At 38.6% G+C, this 17758-nt stretch overlaps 1 protein-coding gene across 3 annotated transcripts in view; it reads left to right on the top strand.

Annotated features, from left to right (window-relative positions):
• LOC133562195 (F-actin-uncapping protein LRRC16A-like) overlaps positions 1-17758 on the top strand; it is a 141941-nt gene that overhangs the window by 84765 nt on the left and 39418 nt on the right. For all 3 annotated transcript variants that reach the window (XM_061916153.1, XM_061916155.1, XM_061916154.1), the window contains 9 exons: positions 2468-2554; positions 7628-7731; positions 8045-8122; positions 9842-9918; positions 10608-10712; positions 10799-10868; positions 15411-15492; positions 15599-15698; positions 15911-15965. In XM_061916153.1, coding sequence (XP_061772137.1) covers positions 2468-2554; positions 7628-7731; positions 8045-8122; positions 9842-9918; positions 10608-10712; positions 10799-10868; positions 15411-15492; positions 15599-15698; positions 15911-15965 — 758 coding nt within the window. The remainder of the gene's footprint in view (positions 1-2467; positions 2555-7627; positions 7732-8044; positions 8123-9841; positions 9919-10607; positions 10713-10798; positions 10869-15410; positions 15493-15598; positions 15699-15910; positions 15966-17758) is intronic.

The raw sequence follows: 17758 nt of genomic DNA, 5'->3' as shown, positions 1-17758 counted from the left end.
ATTATAGTCTGCAAATGATGTGTTGTTGATTGTCGGTGCTGTCTAGAGTTCGGCAGAGTCACCGTGTAATACTCTTCCATATCAGTAGGTGGCAGCCGGTAGCTAATTACTTTGTAGATGTCGGAAATAGCGGGAGGCAGTGTGCAGGTATAAAGGTGTCTAATGCTTAAACCAAAAATAAACAAAAGGTGAGCGCCCCTAAGAAAATTAATTGAAGCTTAGGGAAGGCTATGCAGAATGAAACTAAAACCGAACTGGCTGAAAAGTAAACAAAAACAGAATGCTGGACGACAGCATTGATTGATTGATTGATTTAAACTTTTATTAATAGATTGCACAGTTCAGTACATATTCCGTACAATTGACCACTAAATTGTAACACTCGAATAAGTTTTTCAATTTGTTTAAGTCGGGGTCCACGTTAATCAATTCATGGTAGTAAGCAAAGACTTACTGTGGAGCAAAGATGGCGTCCACAATGTACATCCGAACATGACGTGACAATCAACAATGGCCCCACAAAGAAGGATGAAAACAACTAAAATCTTCTTGATTGCTAAAACAACGTAGATGCAGGAAATATCGCTCAAAGGAAAACATGAAACTGCTACAGAAAAATACCAAAAAAAGAGAAAAAGCCATTAAAATAAGAGCGCAAAACAAGAACTAAAACCCTATACACAAGAAAACAGCAAAAAACTCAAAATAATACAGGGCATGATGTGACAGGTGGCGACAGTACACCTATTTTGAGACAAGAGCTATATTGGTGCATGCTTGGTTATGGTTTAAAGTCATATTCAACAATTGCGACAAGGACTTTTTACTGAGATTTGTTTTTTAGTGATTTCTGCTGGTGGTGTGCCTCCGGATTTTTTCAGCGCAAAAAATGTGCCTTGGCTCAAAAAAGGTTGAAAAACACTGGTCTAAAACCCCATTAGGTCACTGTTTTTACCTGAATCAGTGCAGATTATGGTGTATTTTGAAAGGTTTAGAGGCAAATATAAGTGATGATGAAAAAAATATTTAAAATGGGATGGAGGGGATTTTTACACTCTTAAGAAAAATATATTTTTTAAAGATTTAAAGTATTTATCCTCATCATGAAGTTACTGCTGAACTTCGACCTCCTTCATTTGACACTGATGGTATCTAGGGAAGGAAAGATTGGAGGCACATCATATCATTAGATACAGAGGGATCCACAAATTAAACATTAATCCGTAAAAGACAAAGTTGGATTTATTTGTGCATTGCTAAACACTGTACTTGATTGACATAACGAGTGCTGTGCTGCTGTGATCGTGACGCTAATGATAAAAAGGATATGTTTTTTTGAAGTTGATTTCCTGCTACAAATATTAGTTTAATCTACAATTTGTCTGCAGTTGGTTTTATGATGTGATGTTCATATTTTGTCTTATTATTTAGCTGTTGATGTCGCTGTTGTTCAGCAATGTTTGCTAATGATATCAAGGTTCAGTATATGCTGTTGAGCCTACGAGAGATTGACTTTATTAATACTTTTAAGGATATTTTCTTGATGCTAAGAAATATGACCAAAGACACTATGATGTGGTCATCTGTGTTGAATAAAGCATTTGGCTTTCCTGCACCACAACAACTAAGCTCCCAGTTTCTGTTATACAAATTTAAAAAGAAAATCAGGTGGATTGGACCAACAATTAAAATATTTATTACCAGGACTTAACATTACATACGTTTATTTGCACAACCAGGTCTTCGTAGTTATATTCAGGCATAGCAACCACAAAAGAACACAAACTGTGATCTATTGTACTTTTCTTACATTTAGTTCTGCTCTCAAACACTACTTATACAGTAGAGACTAAACTACATTGCATCACAGAAAGTTTCTCAAACAAATCAAATGTTCAAACAAACATTTTACAAAGTGATCGCTGCAGATAAAAATGATGAAAGTGATATTTTTAAAAGCCATTTCCTTTGACGCAATTTTGTTTTTGCCTAACTTCTTTACCTTTAAAAAACACTCCTTTCTGGACTCTATGAAAGCTATTTCCTTTCTCTCTATTTGAACAACTAGAAAACCCAAGAATAGAACAGCAATAGGCATTTTCTGCTCAAACTTTACACTCGCACTCTCTTCTTTTAATTCTACCCTCAAGCTGCTTGACCATCGTGTGAATTAAACTGCAAGGAAGAAAAACGGATATGACGTCATATGTAACCCGTTTATATATTGTCACAAACAGCGCCGTCGTCTTCCTTTAAGAAGGACAGTTTAAGTATTGTTCTATTTATCTGTTTGCTAAATTTATGAACCAGAATACACTTAAGACAATTAATCATAAATTCAAAATAGCTTTTAGCAGTGTTAATCTGAGTTTTCTTTTGACTTTTGTTACACACAGTACATCTATGATATTGCATAAGCAACATGTTAAACATTTTGTATCCACTGTTATTGTCTGTTTTCTTACAGGTATCTCCTCTCTTGGTGTTCAGTTTGCAAAGCTTCGTATTGGGATTAAGCATTTAAACTTCTCCAAAACCTCAGTGTCACCCAAAGGTATGTATTTCCTTGCCTGCTGTAAATAATGTGTGTGGAAAACTGTCAAAATTGTATCACTGCGTTGTGTTCTTGCAATTACTTTTCTTTAGACTAGAGTTGTTCCGATCAGGGTTCCATGCTGCCAATTTCGATACCGTTCATCCATGAGAGAGATTAGCCGATACCAACACTGATCACATGTATTAACAGTGAATGTTTCCATTTATTTATATTGAGTGGTATTGACAGTGTAACCATTTTAACACAAACTATAAACAAGTTCCTTATTTTCTTTAATTATGGGCCTAAAGACATAAATCGGCAACGCCAGTATTGGCTGGTTTTTCACGAAAATCAGCCAATACTGATTGGTGGATGATTGATCGACACACCCCTAATTAACACGCTTGTTGTGATCCGATCTAATTCACAACTTGAGCTAATGTTTCTACTGTTGGGATGCTCTTGGCACTGAATTGCTGCACTAATCACATCATGTGTAGGTGGGTGAAAAACAAGTGGCAAAACATGTGAATAGCGTTTATTATTGCTTTGGTGACTCTTTTCCACCCTATCGACAAGTCCTCATTGTTATGCTAGAAACGTCCAGCTTGTAATTGAAAACCAAATGTGAGGAAGCTTCCAGAATTCCGCAACAGATGTGATTATAATATCTAGATTAAATGCAAGTGTTGTCAATAACTGCTTGCAGGTAAAATTCTGTCTCAGTTTACCACCAAAGTAACCACTGCATCCCTAAAGACATGGTCTTCAGGGATGCAGTGTAAACAGCTTTGCCAGAGGGCAATCAATGAAGAGCTATCATTTTCCACAGGGTAGTATTGCTTCAACAAAGCTCAGCTCAGCTGCTGCAGCTGAAGCGCTGATCTATGAGCCAAACAGCCAAGTGCTCAGAACAATATCCAGGCTGCCTACAGCGCTTTGAAATTTTTGGAAGACACAAAATCAGTCCCAGAGAAGCAACTAACAATTAACAGGCGTGTTGTTGTTACAATAGGCAATATATTAGTAAATGGCATTTATTAGCTAACAACACACATAGCTAATGTGTGTGTTATGTTTGGGCGGAGTATAAGTCATTACATACTGAAATCCGCAAGATGGCCGAATGTAATGCTTAAAACACATTGGAAAGTTAACGTTCTCTTGGCAGCCGCATAAAGGTTGTAACCATCCCCTTTAACTATGGATTTGGTACTTTTATAGGTACCAACCCAAGTATGTCAGTACTACCAGGTACTGATTCAAGTCAAATCAAACAATGCCATATTTCAATACCATTGTTGCACGTGATGTCCCGCCCAATTGCCGACTGGCACCGGCTCAAGCACTTGGCTGAGAAACAAGCAGTGAAGCACTTAACCGGACTGCCTCTAAGTAATGCAACAATTTTCAATACCAACAAAGCAAATAGAAACGTGCTAAAAGGTACAATGAGGCTCCAATTTTCAAAATGTACTAGCTCAATGCCAATTTACATTTAGATTTTCAAAATGTGCTAGCTCAATGCGAATTTACATTGAATTTGCTGTAGACATGCAACTGATTAGCATTTGCATTGCAACGCCTTCAAATTTGGCAATCAAAACTGACACTATGCGCCTGATTTACTGAGATCCAAACACCACGCGATAGTCAGCGTGTGCAAACAAAAACATTTGTGAACGTGTTACATGCGATCTACTCAGACTGCATGAGTAACTGAGAAGTGGTGCAGACCGCCTTATTTGAATGACGATTTTGCGTGCATTATTACAGGGCATTCTCACATAGACACTCTCATTTACTGCACATTCATGTTAACATGCTCCTACTTGTTGCGGTTTGCTATGTTATTAAACAAGCAGGAAACATCTACACATTTTTATGGGCATTTTAGAAGCAGACATGCAGGGGCATCTACAGTGACACCACTTTTCTTCTTTTTTTCTTAACCACTGAAGGTGTATTGGAGGGAGGCTGCACTTACTACGCTCAAAACGCAAAAATGCATATTTCAAGAAGAATTTTTCATACAAGAAATATTTTAATGATATACATTATATGTGGGGAAAAAACAAAACATAAAAAAATAGGACACCAAAACGCATCAATCTGATTAGTTTCACTCAGCCCCTTAAGTCTTCTCGCAGTTATAAAATTATGTAACTGAAATGGCGATATGTCTAATCTTTTTTTATTTTTACCATCAAAAATATTGACACACACACAGGACGGGGGATTCTCTGTCCATCGTCTGTGCTAATTGCAGTGTGAATGTCACAGTTGTGGATGTGGGGGCTTGGTGAGGAGAACCCAATTGCAGTAAAGCAAGGTGAAGGAACACTGTTGTGCTGTTCAAGAGGTTTATTCTGTGGATGTGGGGGCTTGGTGAGGAGAACCCAATTGCAGTAAAGCAAGGTGAAGGAACACTTTTGTGCTGTTTAAGAGGTTTATTCTAACTACTGACATACGACGGTCAAACATAAGACAGCAAACAGAGAACTAAATACACTGACTAATTAGATAACGGAATACACCTGTACTAAACACAAAAGAGGGAGTGGATTGGAGGAAAACAGGGCCAGGGCAAGACAAAGGTGCAACCAATAACACTAACAAGCACATGGGGAACATAATGAGACTATAACATGATAAGAATAACAGAAAGCATAAACCAAGCCGGATCATGACAGTACCTCCCAAGGAACAGATTCCAGACGTCCTCTTAAGGAAGATGAAGCAAGTCCACAGTCACGGGGGAGGGCGGGTTGAGGTGGATGGAGGGTGGAGTTGGACACCCCCTAGAACCACCTGACGGACGCTTACATGCCAGACGAGCAGGCTGCTGGGCTTAAGCAGGAGCTGGACGTGGCTTCGTCGGAAGACCCACTGGAGGAGCTGGACGTGGCGTCGTCGGAAGACCCAGTGGGAGATTTGGACGTGGGGGCCTGGCTAGGCTGGGGGTAGCGCGGGAGGCGATGGCCGGGCTGGGCGTAGCGCGGGATGCGGTAGCCTCGCTAGGCGTAGCAGAGGAGGCGACGGCCAGGGTGGGCGTAGTGCGGGAGGCAGCGGCCTCGCTGGGCGTAGCAGAGGAAGCGGTGGCCTCGCTGGGCGTAGCAGAGGAGGCGACAGCCTCACTAGACGTAGCGTGAGAGGCAGCGACCTCGCAGTACAAAGCGGTGTGTCCACATGAGCACAGCTGTTTTTCTGATCCCCCAGCCCTTAGGAAGCGGATTCCAGATGCTCTTTTTCTCTGCTGGACAAAGCGCCAAGGGTGGGAAAGAGGAGATGCGGAGGAGGGTTGTCGATTCCTCATGCACCGGACAACTTGATGGGAACCATGATGATTGAACCTGCTGTAGCTGTGGATACATGACTCTGGAGGTCACAGTAGGATGGGTGCCATCAGCCTGCTGCCGTTAGTTCAATGAAGCCTCTTAATTAAAAGGGGAAGCTAATAAGGGAGAAGCTAAACTGTGACACCTAGAATCAGTTGAACAGACTTTCACCAAAGGGGAAGCTTGTGAAATTGACAGATGAGACAGGCTTGTGGTGAACAGGACCATGAATGAGTCTACTTTGACGACAATGTCGACCACCACGTGGTGGGCCAGAGTAGATGGCCAATCGAGGTCCAAAGTGGGGGGCAGAGGAAAGAGAACAAAGAAGGGAAGAACTATTGATTGGTCAAAGTGGTTGGGATGTAAGAAGGATCTGACTGTAAATCAGAATCCAGGAGGTTAATAAGCTCATTCCCAGAATCCCCAAGGTCAGAATCATCCCAGGAAGTGTGAGACAGAGGATTAGGAACAGTGTTGGAAGTTGAACTAAGAAATATGTGTTTTGCATATTAATGAAGACAGATGCAAAATAGATTGCACAACCCTTTCTGCTCACTTAACAGATGCAATCCACATTTAGTAAATAATTTGCGTGTGCTATCAGGTTTGCATGTGTTTAAGTACTAGTAAATCTGTAGTAAATCAAGCCAAAAGATGCATGTTACAATCAAATAGCTAAATACAATGCTTAGTTTGTAGGTCTCAACAAAAGAAAACACTGGCACATTCATCTAAGTGGCAAAAACTACTTCCTGGTTAAGGTATACAACATAGTACAGTACACAACTGGTAAATGAGACCCAGAAGTGTAAGAGAACAATATAAATGGACAACGCGGTGATAGATTTTAAATAAACATTTTTAGATTTTTTTAAAAACAATTAACATTTATTAACATATATGATGAAACACAAAATTAACGAAAATTGTTACCGGTATCGATTCTCAGGTATCGGGAATTGGTATCGTATTGTTTCAAATGTGAAAGATACCCATTCCTACCTATTAAATGTAGTGCTACTTTTTCTCTTACATCAAAACACTGGACTGACTTGGTTGTGTTGAAGATGGCTAAATAACCTGAATCCAACTAACTTCCAACAGTTATCTTCCTTTGGTATAATTATGTGCATTGAGTTCTTTATGTCCTGTTTATAAATGATGTTACGGTGCTCTCATGTTACAGACCATAATATTAATACATTCAAAGTCCTATTCAAGGCCCTGTCTCGAACAATAAGTGTAAGACTGGTGTCATGTCCAAGATATGACTCATACGTTAGACATGACACGCGTCAGCGACTATATACAGTATGTCATACGTCAGTGTCATGCACACCCAAGGGTCAATATGTAAATACATTCATTATTTAATTTCCTTTATTACACCGGAGGAATTCAAAGCAACAGTTGGGGCCTGAGTATGTCAAAGCAGGTTCTATACAAAAATAAATCACAATCACTACAACAGATCAATGTGTTAAATTCCATAACCACTTTTTCTGGTTACCATAGGTTGTCTAGAAATATGCTGTGTCACACTGAGGTCTTATCTTACATTAAAAAAGTTGTTGCATTTCCTCCACACAACCAACAGACTCTCCATACACTCACTTGGCAGCCCACTGCTATTTATATCCCCAGTTAGTTCCTTCAGTATGCAGTCAAAACATCAAGTGAAGCCATAAGGGATCTGAAATAGGCTGACGCTGCTTTTGCATGGCCGTGTGTGCTTGCTTGTTTTCAGGGGTGAACAGCCTTTGTCAGTCACTGAGTGCCAACCCGTCCATCCCCAGCAGTCTCGTCCACCTGGACCTCTCAGGGAACATTCTCAGAGGAGACGACTTGCAGGTACTGTATATACAAAAAAATGTTTTCGCTTTAGGCCTGAAGACATTTTTGGATGATATTTGATAAACTGGACTAGTTACGCACAATGGAGTAACAACCAAAACCAGCACTTCCACATGTCAGCAATGTATACAATAATAATTATGTTTCTGATAGATGTTGTAGTCCCCCAATGACAGAAGACAACACTGATTTGATTAATCTTCAGAAACACATCTTAGGAAAAAGCTGATAGAAAAACAACAAAATGTCAGTTATACAAAATGTCAGTTATACTATAGACTTATTTCTTACTGTTTCTTTTTTTTTTTAGCATTTCTACCATTTTTTGAGCCAACCCAACCACCTGACAACCCTTGACCTCTCCAACACGGACTGCTCATTGGACCAGGTGAGTCATACTGTGTAAAGATATTTTGTCAAAGACATATAATCCACATCAATGCATACATTTGAAGTAGTAGTTGCTGTTCGTGTCACATTAGATGTGACAGAAAACACTTTGTTGATTGTACTGTGTGATGTATTGCACAGGGTTGGCCTGCCAGCCAGATCCATCTTATTGATTCGTCTGAAATGCAGCCAGCTGTCAGTCTGTCACAAGAGATATTGATCCGAGCTTTTAAACAAAAATATGTAGTAATTATATCTTAAAATGACACATCTTTAAAGACATTTAGATGCTGAACTGGCTTATAAATAGAAATGCAAGTTCTCTGCCAGGCTGACATCAGATTACCTGATTTCAGTGGTCTATATTATTGATGGACCTGCCTGAATCTCTCTTTTTGTGCTACACGTGTCAGTGACCAGAGTTGTGTGCTTTGCTAGTAAGGAGGACTGCAACAATTCAGCGATTAATTTGATGAGGAAAAAAAAGCTTCCATTTGTATTTTGTTGCTTTGATGATTCATTTAATAGAAATGTATCAAATTCAGACCGCTCCTATAATACGCACATGAGAGCGGTGCCCTACCGTGATGTAGGTCATGCTGCGAGTGATGTGGTCACTGTGTGTGCATGGGCGAGGACAGCAGAGTGCCAAGAGAGTTGGCTCAAAAAAAAGGGAGAAAGAGAGAAAAGGGCCCAAAGAAGACAAGACACTATAATTTTTTTTCAATCTTTCAAAACTGATAATGAGAGACATCATGGGGAAACGTTTTCACTGTCAAACGGCGCTGATTTTCACAACAGCACTACATAAATGAGGCAGCACATGTGGAAAAAATAGCCTGAATATTTAAGAGCAGCAAAGAAGCAGAAACAAAGTAAAAGTCTATTTTGGTAGCTAACGCCATCTTACATGTTTAACTTTCATAACAAATGTGTTATTCATATACATGGGGGCATGTGAGGACATGTTAGCATGTACAGTGTGCATGTTAATGCCAACGAGTTGTCTGTCCAGAAATCAAACATTACTCTTCCAATGAATACCTTTTTAAATGTGCATGGAATAAATTAATTACATTGTCACTGAATATATTATAATTAATCCGAGAGTATTTTCTTCAGTTTGTTTGTTTTTATTTATTGTCTATTAATTGGTTTTTAGTTTGTTTTTAATGTATTTTTTATCTATATAGGTAATATATAGTGATGCTCCCATGGTAAAAGTGCAATTTCAATGGAATGTGCATTTACAAGAAGTAACAATAAAGGTCCATCCATTTTCTACCGTGTGTCCTTTTCGGGGTCGCGGGGGGTGCTGGAGCCTATCTCAGCTGCATTTGGTCGGAAGGCGGGGTACATCCTGCACAAGTCGCCACCTCATCCCAGGGCCAAGACAGACAGATAGACAGACAACATTCACACTCATTTTCACACACTAGAGACCATTTTAGTGTTACCAATCAACATATCCCCAGGTGCATGTAAGGTCAATAATTAAAATCCCTGTTTAACTATTTTGTGTAAAAGACGTGTATTCAAAAGATTAATCCATTGATTACTCGATTATTGTAATAATTGATAGCTGCCGCCTTAGTTGCTTGATAGCAACACTTAAATGACCGGACCTCGTTTATTTTAAGACATGTTACACATATTAAAATAAAACTCATCCGTCTCTTATTGTGCTTTTAAATTATATTTGTTTCTTTTTTTTAAGGTTTGTTCTTCTCTCCTGCGTGGGTCGGTCCAACACCTGTCTGTCCTTAATGTTTCAAAGAGCGTCTTCCCTCACAGGTAAGAACCCTTCTGGTTTTGATAAGCCCTGGCACCCTCAACACTGTAAATTATATCTGCACATATTCATTTATACACTAATCAGAGCATGGGTACCTTGCCTTATCAAATACAATCAAATTTAAGAAGTGCATCTCTGGTCAGTGCACTTTTTAGCCAAAATGCTTCAGGACATGTGAATGGAATAATATGCATCTTCTTTTTAAGGCCATAACATCAATAGGGATTTGGTACTTTTCTGTGTGACACCTGCTGGTGGCCCAGTGTCACTACAAGCAATAAAGACTGTCAAGTGTTTGTTTATCTGCAGTCATAATGATGTGTGTACCAGATGGGCAAGGGGTGGAGTTTTTGCCTCAGTGTTATCTCCCTTTTCACTGAGTCTCAGGGGATTTGAGGTCTTCATCGAGGGCTGAGTGGAGCTCAGGATGAGAGTAGGGGGGTTGAATGTGTAGGGACGATGAGCACAGAAATGCGGAGGAGGATAGTATGAGCAGACAAAGCATGACGAGATAAATGCCGATGGAGAGTGAGAATTTCACACTGGCAGGATCATGGTTGAGTTCTATATAAAGATAATCAGTTTTCAGGCCATTGCATCAGCCATAAAAATATGTGCTGAGGAAAATAAAAGATGTAATCTTGTTTGGAGGTATAAAAAGTTAGTATCATTTGGTATTTTTGTGTAGGAAAGGCAAAGAGGTGCCGCCATCATTTAAGCACTTCTTCAGCAGTGCCATGTCTCTCAGTTTCATCAATGTGTCTGGAACAAAGCTGGTGCCAGATGTCCTCAAGTGAGAACAACCACACATATCTTCAATGTCATTTACAGTTCAAAGTTTAATTATTTAATTTTTACAATGCATTAAAAAAATTGCAGAGCTCTCCTGCTCGGCCTGGCCAGTAATCCCAACGTGAAGGATGTGTCTCTAGACATCAGCTGCTGTGAGGTGAGGACTGCCTCCATCTTTCACTTCCATATAGAAATCATCCTAGTAATGACAGATTTGCATTCAAATTTTGCACATTTGCATTTTTGTCACTATTTTTACATTTGTGTTGGGTTTTTTATGCAATGTAGTAATAATTATTTTCTATGTGTCAAAATGTGGTCTTTTCATAAATTATGGATGTAAATTAGCAGTCAAACAAGCTTTATTGTCAGATTTGTTGTGTTCCTTGAATAATTAAATACCACATATGTAGTGTTAAATTAAAGTATCAGCATTGTCATTAGGCCGATACCGATTTTGATCCGATATGATACAAAATGGATGGATGGTATCAGCAGGAATCATACATACATTTTTGATGATGATAATGAGGACACATTTGTCACTGAATACTTTCTAATACTTTCTAGACATGTGCCTTGTATACTTTGTGTCTGTAAGTAATGGTATGGTATGGTGTTTATTGTCATTGCACAAGTACAACAAAACTTTGTTTTCAGCACTAACCCGTTCAAGATTAGACAAACAATGTACGGATTACAGAACAGGAACGCTGATGGGTCGCCACAAGGCGCCATGTAAAAGAAGGGAAAAATGTAAACGCTGGGCAATCAGGACTGGGCTCCTAAGTGGGCCCAGTCTGGAATGGGGAAAAAAAACTCCATAGCAAAGCAGATATACATATTACAACATACAACAAGTAATAGGCAACTATTATCATTAAGGGTGTCCCTACCCAAATAAAGCATTAAAACAAGTATTGGAATATACCGGCTTGCATCCAAAATGTCCAATATAAGCTCCAAGACAGCCACTCAACACTTAAATGTCCTCTAATAAGCACACATGGTTGGTATTTTCTTGTATTTTAGTGAAGCTATTTATAAAAAACATGGTAGAATATAGGTTACTAAGAGTTAGCAGCTACACAACAGCTAAGTACACAATATCACACAAACTCGACATTAATTAGTGTCCTTAATTTAACAGCACATATGTCAATATACACAAGTATCAAATAATTATTGGTGCAAATTATATCCACATACAAAGTCTCCAAGGCAGAGAAGCGTATTTGAAAGAGTCCAGTAACAAACGTGTCTGCATTTTTAAACCTAATATGAACTCACATAAGGAATTGACGTGGCTACAAGATGTATTAACACTCCTCTTCAATTTAAAGACAACATAAATCTGTCAAGAGGATAGTGTTTTATCATACCTACCATTGGTCTCAAAATAATTTCTTTACGAAAAAGCATTTTCAAACATTCCACACTACAAGATAGTACGAACATGAACTGTGATTCGTACTGATATCGTATTAGACTCATATCGGTGTCAGGCATTATTACTGAAGGCTCTCATATCAGCATCGCAATGAGATTGTATCAGGACACCCCTAATAATTATTTGACAAAGTTATATTGACAAATGTCATGTTTTAGACTGCAATATTGTTCAATTAAGGACACTTAATAGGTATGTTCAGCTAGAGTTCCCATGAGTGCTTAGCTCATGTGTAGCTGCTAGCTCCTCGTAGCCTATAGCCTACCCGTTTACCTTTTGTAAATGACTTCACTAAATTGCTAATAGGAAAAAAACGAGCTTATGTGTTTACTAAAGGACATTTACATGGGAACCGGCTGTCCAGATTTGTACAAGTAAACATGCTGCAAGATTGCTTGTTTCGGAAGGGTTAGATCAAGGGTGTCCAAAGTGAGGTACGAGTGCCGTTTGCAGCCCGCATGCTCTTTTTTTTTTTTACGACCCATAGCTTATTTTTTTATGACCCGTAGCATATTTTAAAAACTATATAAGGAAAAAAAATAAAAATGGAAATTTAAGACCATGCAACTATGACGTGATAAGTAAAAGTTCAAATAATGACGCTAATAACGCAAAGCCGACATACAGGCATTTTTTTTTCTTCCAAAAAATCAACATATTGTATTGGTTTTGAAAATGAAAAATATCAAAATGTCCCCCGCCCGCATCCTTCGATTGTCCATGGGCGGTTGCAGTAGAAAAAGTTTGGACATCGCTAGTTTAGATGCAAGTCGATGTAATTCTTGTTTTTTTTTTACTGATATCGGATCGGACACATCTAATTGTCATCATTGATTGGCCTTTATTATGCAAAAAAGCTCTGAAAAAACAATGGCAATGTGGGCGCATCTTTGCAAATGGACTTGCAATAAAGCCTTTTTTGAAGATCCGTTTTAACGTGGCAGCCAGCCATTTTAAGTTGATCTCCGCTGCGATGAAATCACCTTTTTAGCGCCCCCTCCAAAAACCATTTGACAGGCCGGTGACATGCCAGCAAGTATTTATTAAGAGACTGCAGTGTATAATGAAATACTTGGCAGACAGCAGGCGGGTGGTGGGAGTGTTCACGTTCTCTCTCTAATTGTTGTATCACGCACACGCACACACTCTCAATCTCTCTCTCACACACACACCACATCATTCCCACCCAAGCTGGAATATATAAATAAAGCTTTCCACAGACTCCATGATAACACTAAGGATAACAGATGAATAGAAAACCAATTCTACATGCCAATAGAAATCTTCCCACGTTGAGAGAGCAGAGATGAATTCATGTCTTAATGAAGCATTTGCTTGAAAGCCACCCAGTACTGAGCTCAAAGTGCTCTGAACGGCACACAAGACGTGGACCTCTTGATGCAAATCTGTGTGTGTCAGCGGTGTTTAGCGTGAATATATGGTCATTAAGCATCTGTGTGTTTTGTTTTTTGTAATTGTTGGCTTCCATCTGACACGTTGTTCTCTCCCCCTAATGCCTCTGTAAGCTTGGCCATTGTGTAAGTACCAATGTGCTCCTGCTTACTAATTAACTTCTCATCGCTCTTCATTTTTATTTGCACATCTGGTGTAGGTTCATTGTTTCTAAATAATGATCATCTTCCTCACTTTAAAATAATTTCCACCCCCATTTTGTGTGTAATGAACTGATTTAACGAGGTGAAACTCTGTTGTGCTCCATTATCCATGTCATTCTTTTCTATGACATGCCCATTTTACTGTATTTAAAATTACTGGCCACTACATTAGGTACACCTACCCAATCTAATAAGATTCAATAGAGCAACTCTGCCTTGACAACGATTTTCATTACAGTCGTGCCTCGGTTTTTGTAACTCGCTCCAAAATTAATAAAGTAAAAACTGATGCAGTTTTTTCTAAAAGAAATACTGCAACTCCAATTAACCTGTTGCAGACACCCACAAATATGAACATAAAACAAAATAATTATACACCCCACTTCAAAGTTTGCGGCTTCCATTTTATAGTAGATTTTTTGTAAATGTGCTCCATATTTTTGGCTCAAAGTGAGTATTTTCAAGCATTTAAATGGCTAAATGAACTAAAAAATATTATTACTTCAATAATAACAGCGACTAAATGAGACCAAATCAATATGAGCATGCTGTTCAATATCGTGGCCACTAATTAGTTCAGCCTTGGGCAGCATTACTATATTGGATTAAATGAGTATAAAGGTGACTAAAGAGTGTTATTTAATGTCTAGAGGTCTCTCACAGTGTAAAAAAAAACGTATGTAGAAGGTCGTAAACAAGTTTTTCTAATGCTCTGCTAATGAAAATATTTGGTTAATAAATCTTACTTCACAGGAATTCATTTTCCACAGCTTGGCCTGGAACCAACAGGGATAATTGAGGGTTTACAAGAGTTTTAAATGCAGAAGACCATGGAAAAGAGATATAAATTGGGAATTAAATGGATACATTTAACATCACCTTTATTGAGGACTGCAAGGGCAGATGGAGGAGGGTGGGGGGGAGCCACCTTCATACAGAAGTTTGCTGTAAATTCAATAGTTTCTGACCCTTTTGTATCAGGAAATGGTTGGCTGACACGTGCCACTTTCTTTGGCCCCATGGTTGTACTGGTCTGAGTTACCAAGGTATAAGATTATTAATTTGGGTACTCGATTTTGCGGAATGACACGAAGGCAAACATGGCTACAGGTTTAGGGGAAATGTTTATCGGTGTGATAACCGGTTAGTGAGATAATCGTTTGGTAAACAGATACCAGGGCAAACTTTTTATTCGAAAACAGAATCTTACAAAGAGTGGTACATACAATAACCAAGGTATTACTATATCCCCTGTGGGCAATATATTATCCCAACTCAACTGTTGTAGTCTGTGACATTAGAGTACCTAATGTTGTGGCCAGTATGTATTCCAATTTCTGTCGTTAAAACACATTTCTTTTCCTTATATTTGCCATCCATAGTTGCATGTACGGCACTTATGTTTTGCTGTTTAAGTCATATTGTTTTTGCATTCTTACTTTATGTAGGTCAGTACATTTGTTAGTCTGATTCAATGTCTTTTTGGTTGACTATTAGCTTCCGTGCAGCAACTATTGAGAAAACCCCTTACTTCCAGTGGTTTCTCTCATATTGGTGAACTATTCAACTTTGTCTGGTGCATTATGTATGTCTAAGTAGTTGTGTGACTTCAGTTTGTACTCTTTTGCAACAGTTGCGGTCTGGAGGCTCCCAAATACTGGAAGGTTGCATTGCAGAGATTCCAAACATCTCCAGTCTAGATATCTCTGACAATGGTGAGACTTTACTCTCTCGTCTGACTTTTCAGTGTTCACTTGCCAACTCTAAGAGGAGATGGTCAGTTAGAATAACCTTTCTGATCTTCGTTTTGGTTTAATCCAGGCCTGGACTCTGATCTGTCCACTCTGCTCATATGGTTGGCTAAAAACCGTTCTATAAGACACTTGTCTTTAGGAAAGAACTTCAACAACATCAAGTCCAAGTAAGTACAAGTAAACAGGACCAATACAATGATGAAAAAGTATCCACTCTCGTAATGGTGAATGCCTTCAGAAATATATTGACGGACACATTAAAAATGCAGCTGAGATAGGCTCCAGCACCCCCCACGACCCCAAAAGGGACAAGCGGTAGAAATGGATGGATGTATGGAACATTCAATGTGCTTTTATTGTCCTCTATTGTCTGATTTAGAAACCTTGCTCCAGTGTTGGATAGTCTAGTCCATATGATCCAGGAAGAAGAGTCGGTGAGTTTTTAATTTGCTTGTCTGTCTGGATCTAAGAATGATTCTAAATGATTTCAACATATAATGGTTTGGCTGCTGAGCACAATTATGGCAATAAAATTTGTCAAACATCACAATGCTTTATTATTTCCATCAATGAGTTAAACGTTATCACTGTAGGTGATTATGGTTCTGCAAACATATTCCTGCTTCCTCGTTCTTTTGGGATGGTCAAGCTGCGTTTTACTTCATTTCAGTTTCATTATACAGTAGAGAAGAGATTCATATGGTTAAAGAATAAAAACGAGACAAAAATGTTGACAGAAACTAAATTCAGTCGTATTTAATTTCCACTTGTAGGTTGGTGGGACAAGTTCAGAATACAGTGTACACAGGAAAGAGGGGCTGGGAGTCCGCTACAAAGGAAAGCTACTGAGTTGCTTTTCCATTGTGAGATAAAAAGTTTGATGTCTGATCGCCAAAACCAAAATATACGGATTTACATGTTCCTCATCGTAATATGTGTACTCTTGACAGAAAGTAAAGAGGACACATTTAATGTTTGACGCCTGATGCAATCACCGGTCATCGTGACATCTACACAACTGTAAATTAAAGATTATTACTAAAGGGCTCCAGCCCCCAGCGAACCCCGTGAGGGACGCGTGGTAGGAAATGGATGGATGGATGAAATGTTCTCCGACACCAATGTGTATTTGCTGTTTTCGGGTTTGCGGCACTCATGAAGAAATTATGATTAAAGCATGCATCAAAACTTCATTTCAAAACACTCCTACATACCTGTTTTGACATAGACATAACATTGAAAAAATAGAACTAGTGCTTATTTATTGGCATTGACCTGTGGAACCAAACATGACTAACTACATTGTCACTTACCATAAAATCATGCTACTTTTGTGTTAAACAAATGCTTTGCAGGTAGTCTCAATAAAAGTGCTTTCAAATAAACTTTCAAGAGGCCTTATCTTTTATACTTTATATTTTAGTCGACTATCCATCCATCATCTTCCGCTTATCCGACGTCGGGTCGCGGGGGCAGCAGCCTAAGCAGGGATTATTCGACTACATTTGTGTAATTTTTCCTCTGCCTAAAACTAAATCAATTTAGATGACTTCAATTTGACTAAAACTAAAATACATGCATACATTTCTGTCAAAAGACTATGACTAAAACTGAATTAAAAACTGCTGAATTTCACAAGAAAGTGTCTTAACCTAGTATAAAAACAAAATTCCCAATAGGAGTAATATTGTCTAATCCTACAATACAGTGATTAAAAATAGAGAGAAATGCACTAATAAACCTTATTCTCTAATGATATAGCACAGGCTGCAATCCTGGGATAAAGCAATATTTCCAATCATGTTCCCAAAAGCTTCTCATTATGTTATCAAACGCAATCCATCTTTTTAATGAACGGTTAATTTCACTCTAATGTAAGGTCGTTTTTTTTCCCTGCGGAGTTACATTTCCTCATTTTCTCACTGTAATTAAACAGGGCAGGTATGCAAACCTAGGGTAAGGATTTCATAATATTGATGATTAATTCGGGAATGTGAGTCATTATGATTTTGCCAAAGGCGACAAATGGGACATACAGTATTACTACATTTTCTCGACACATGGACCATTCCTTTGGAATAATCTATTAAATTAGATGCGCTTGTCATTTTTTTTAGTAGTGCAAAGAAATTACAATCAGCATATAAAACCAACTGCTTCATTTTTTACGTAAATATCTGGGTCTGGGCTTTGCTTTTTACCCAGCATGCAACACAAGATCAGACAG

Source organism: Nerophis ophidion, linkage group LG11 (assembly GCF_033978795.1).
Source record: "Nerophis ophidion isolate RoL-2023_Sa linkage group LG11, RoL_Noph_v1.0, whole genome shotgun sequence".
In the NCBI taxonomy this organism is placed as follows: Eukaryota; Metazoa; Chordata; class Actinopteri; order Syngnathiformes; family Syngnathidae; genus Nerophis; species Nerophis ophidion.
This window is presented reverse-complemented; position numbering and strand designations above follow the sequence as displayed.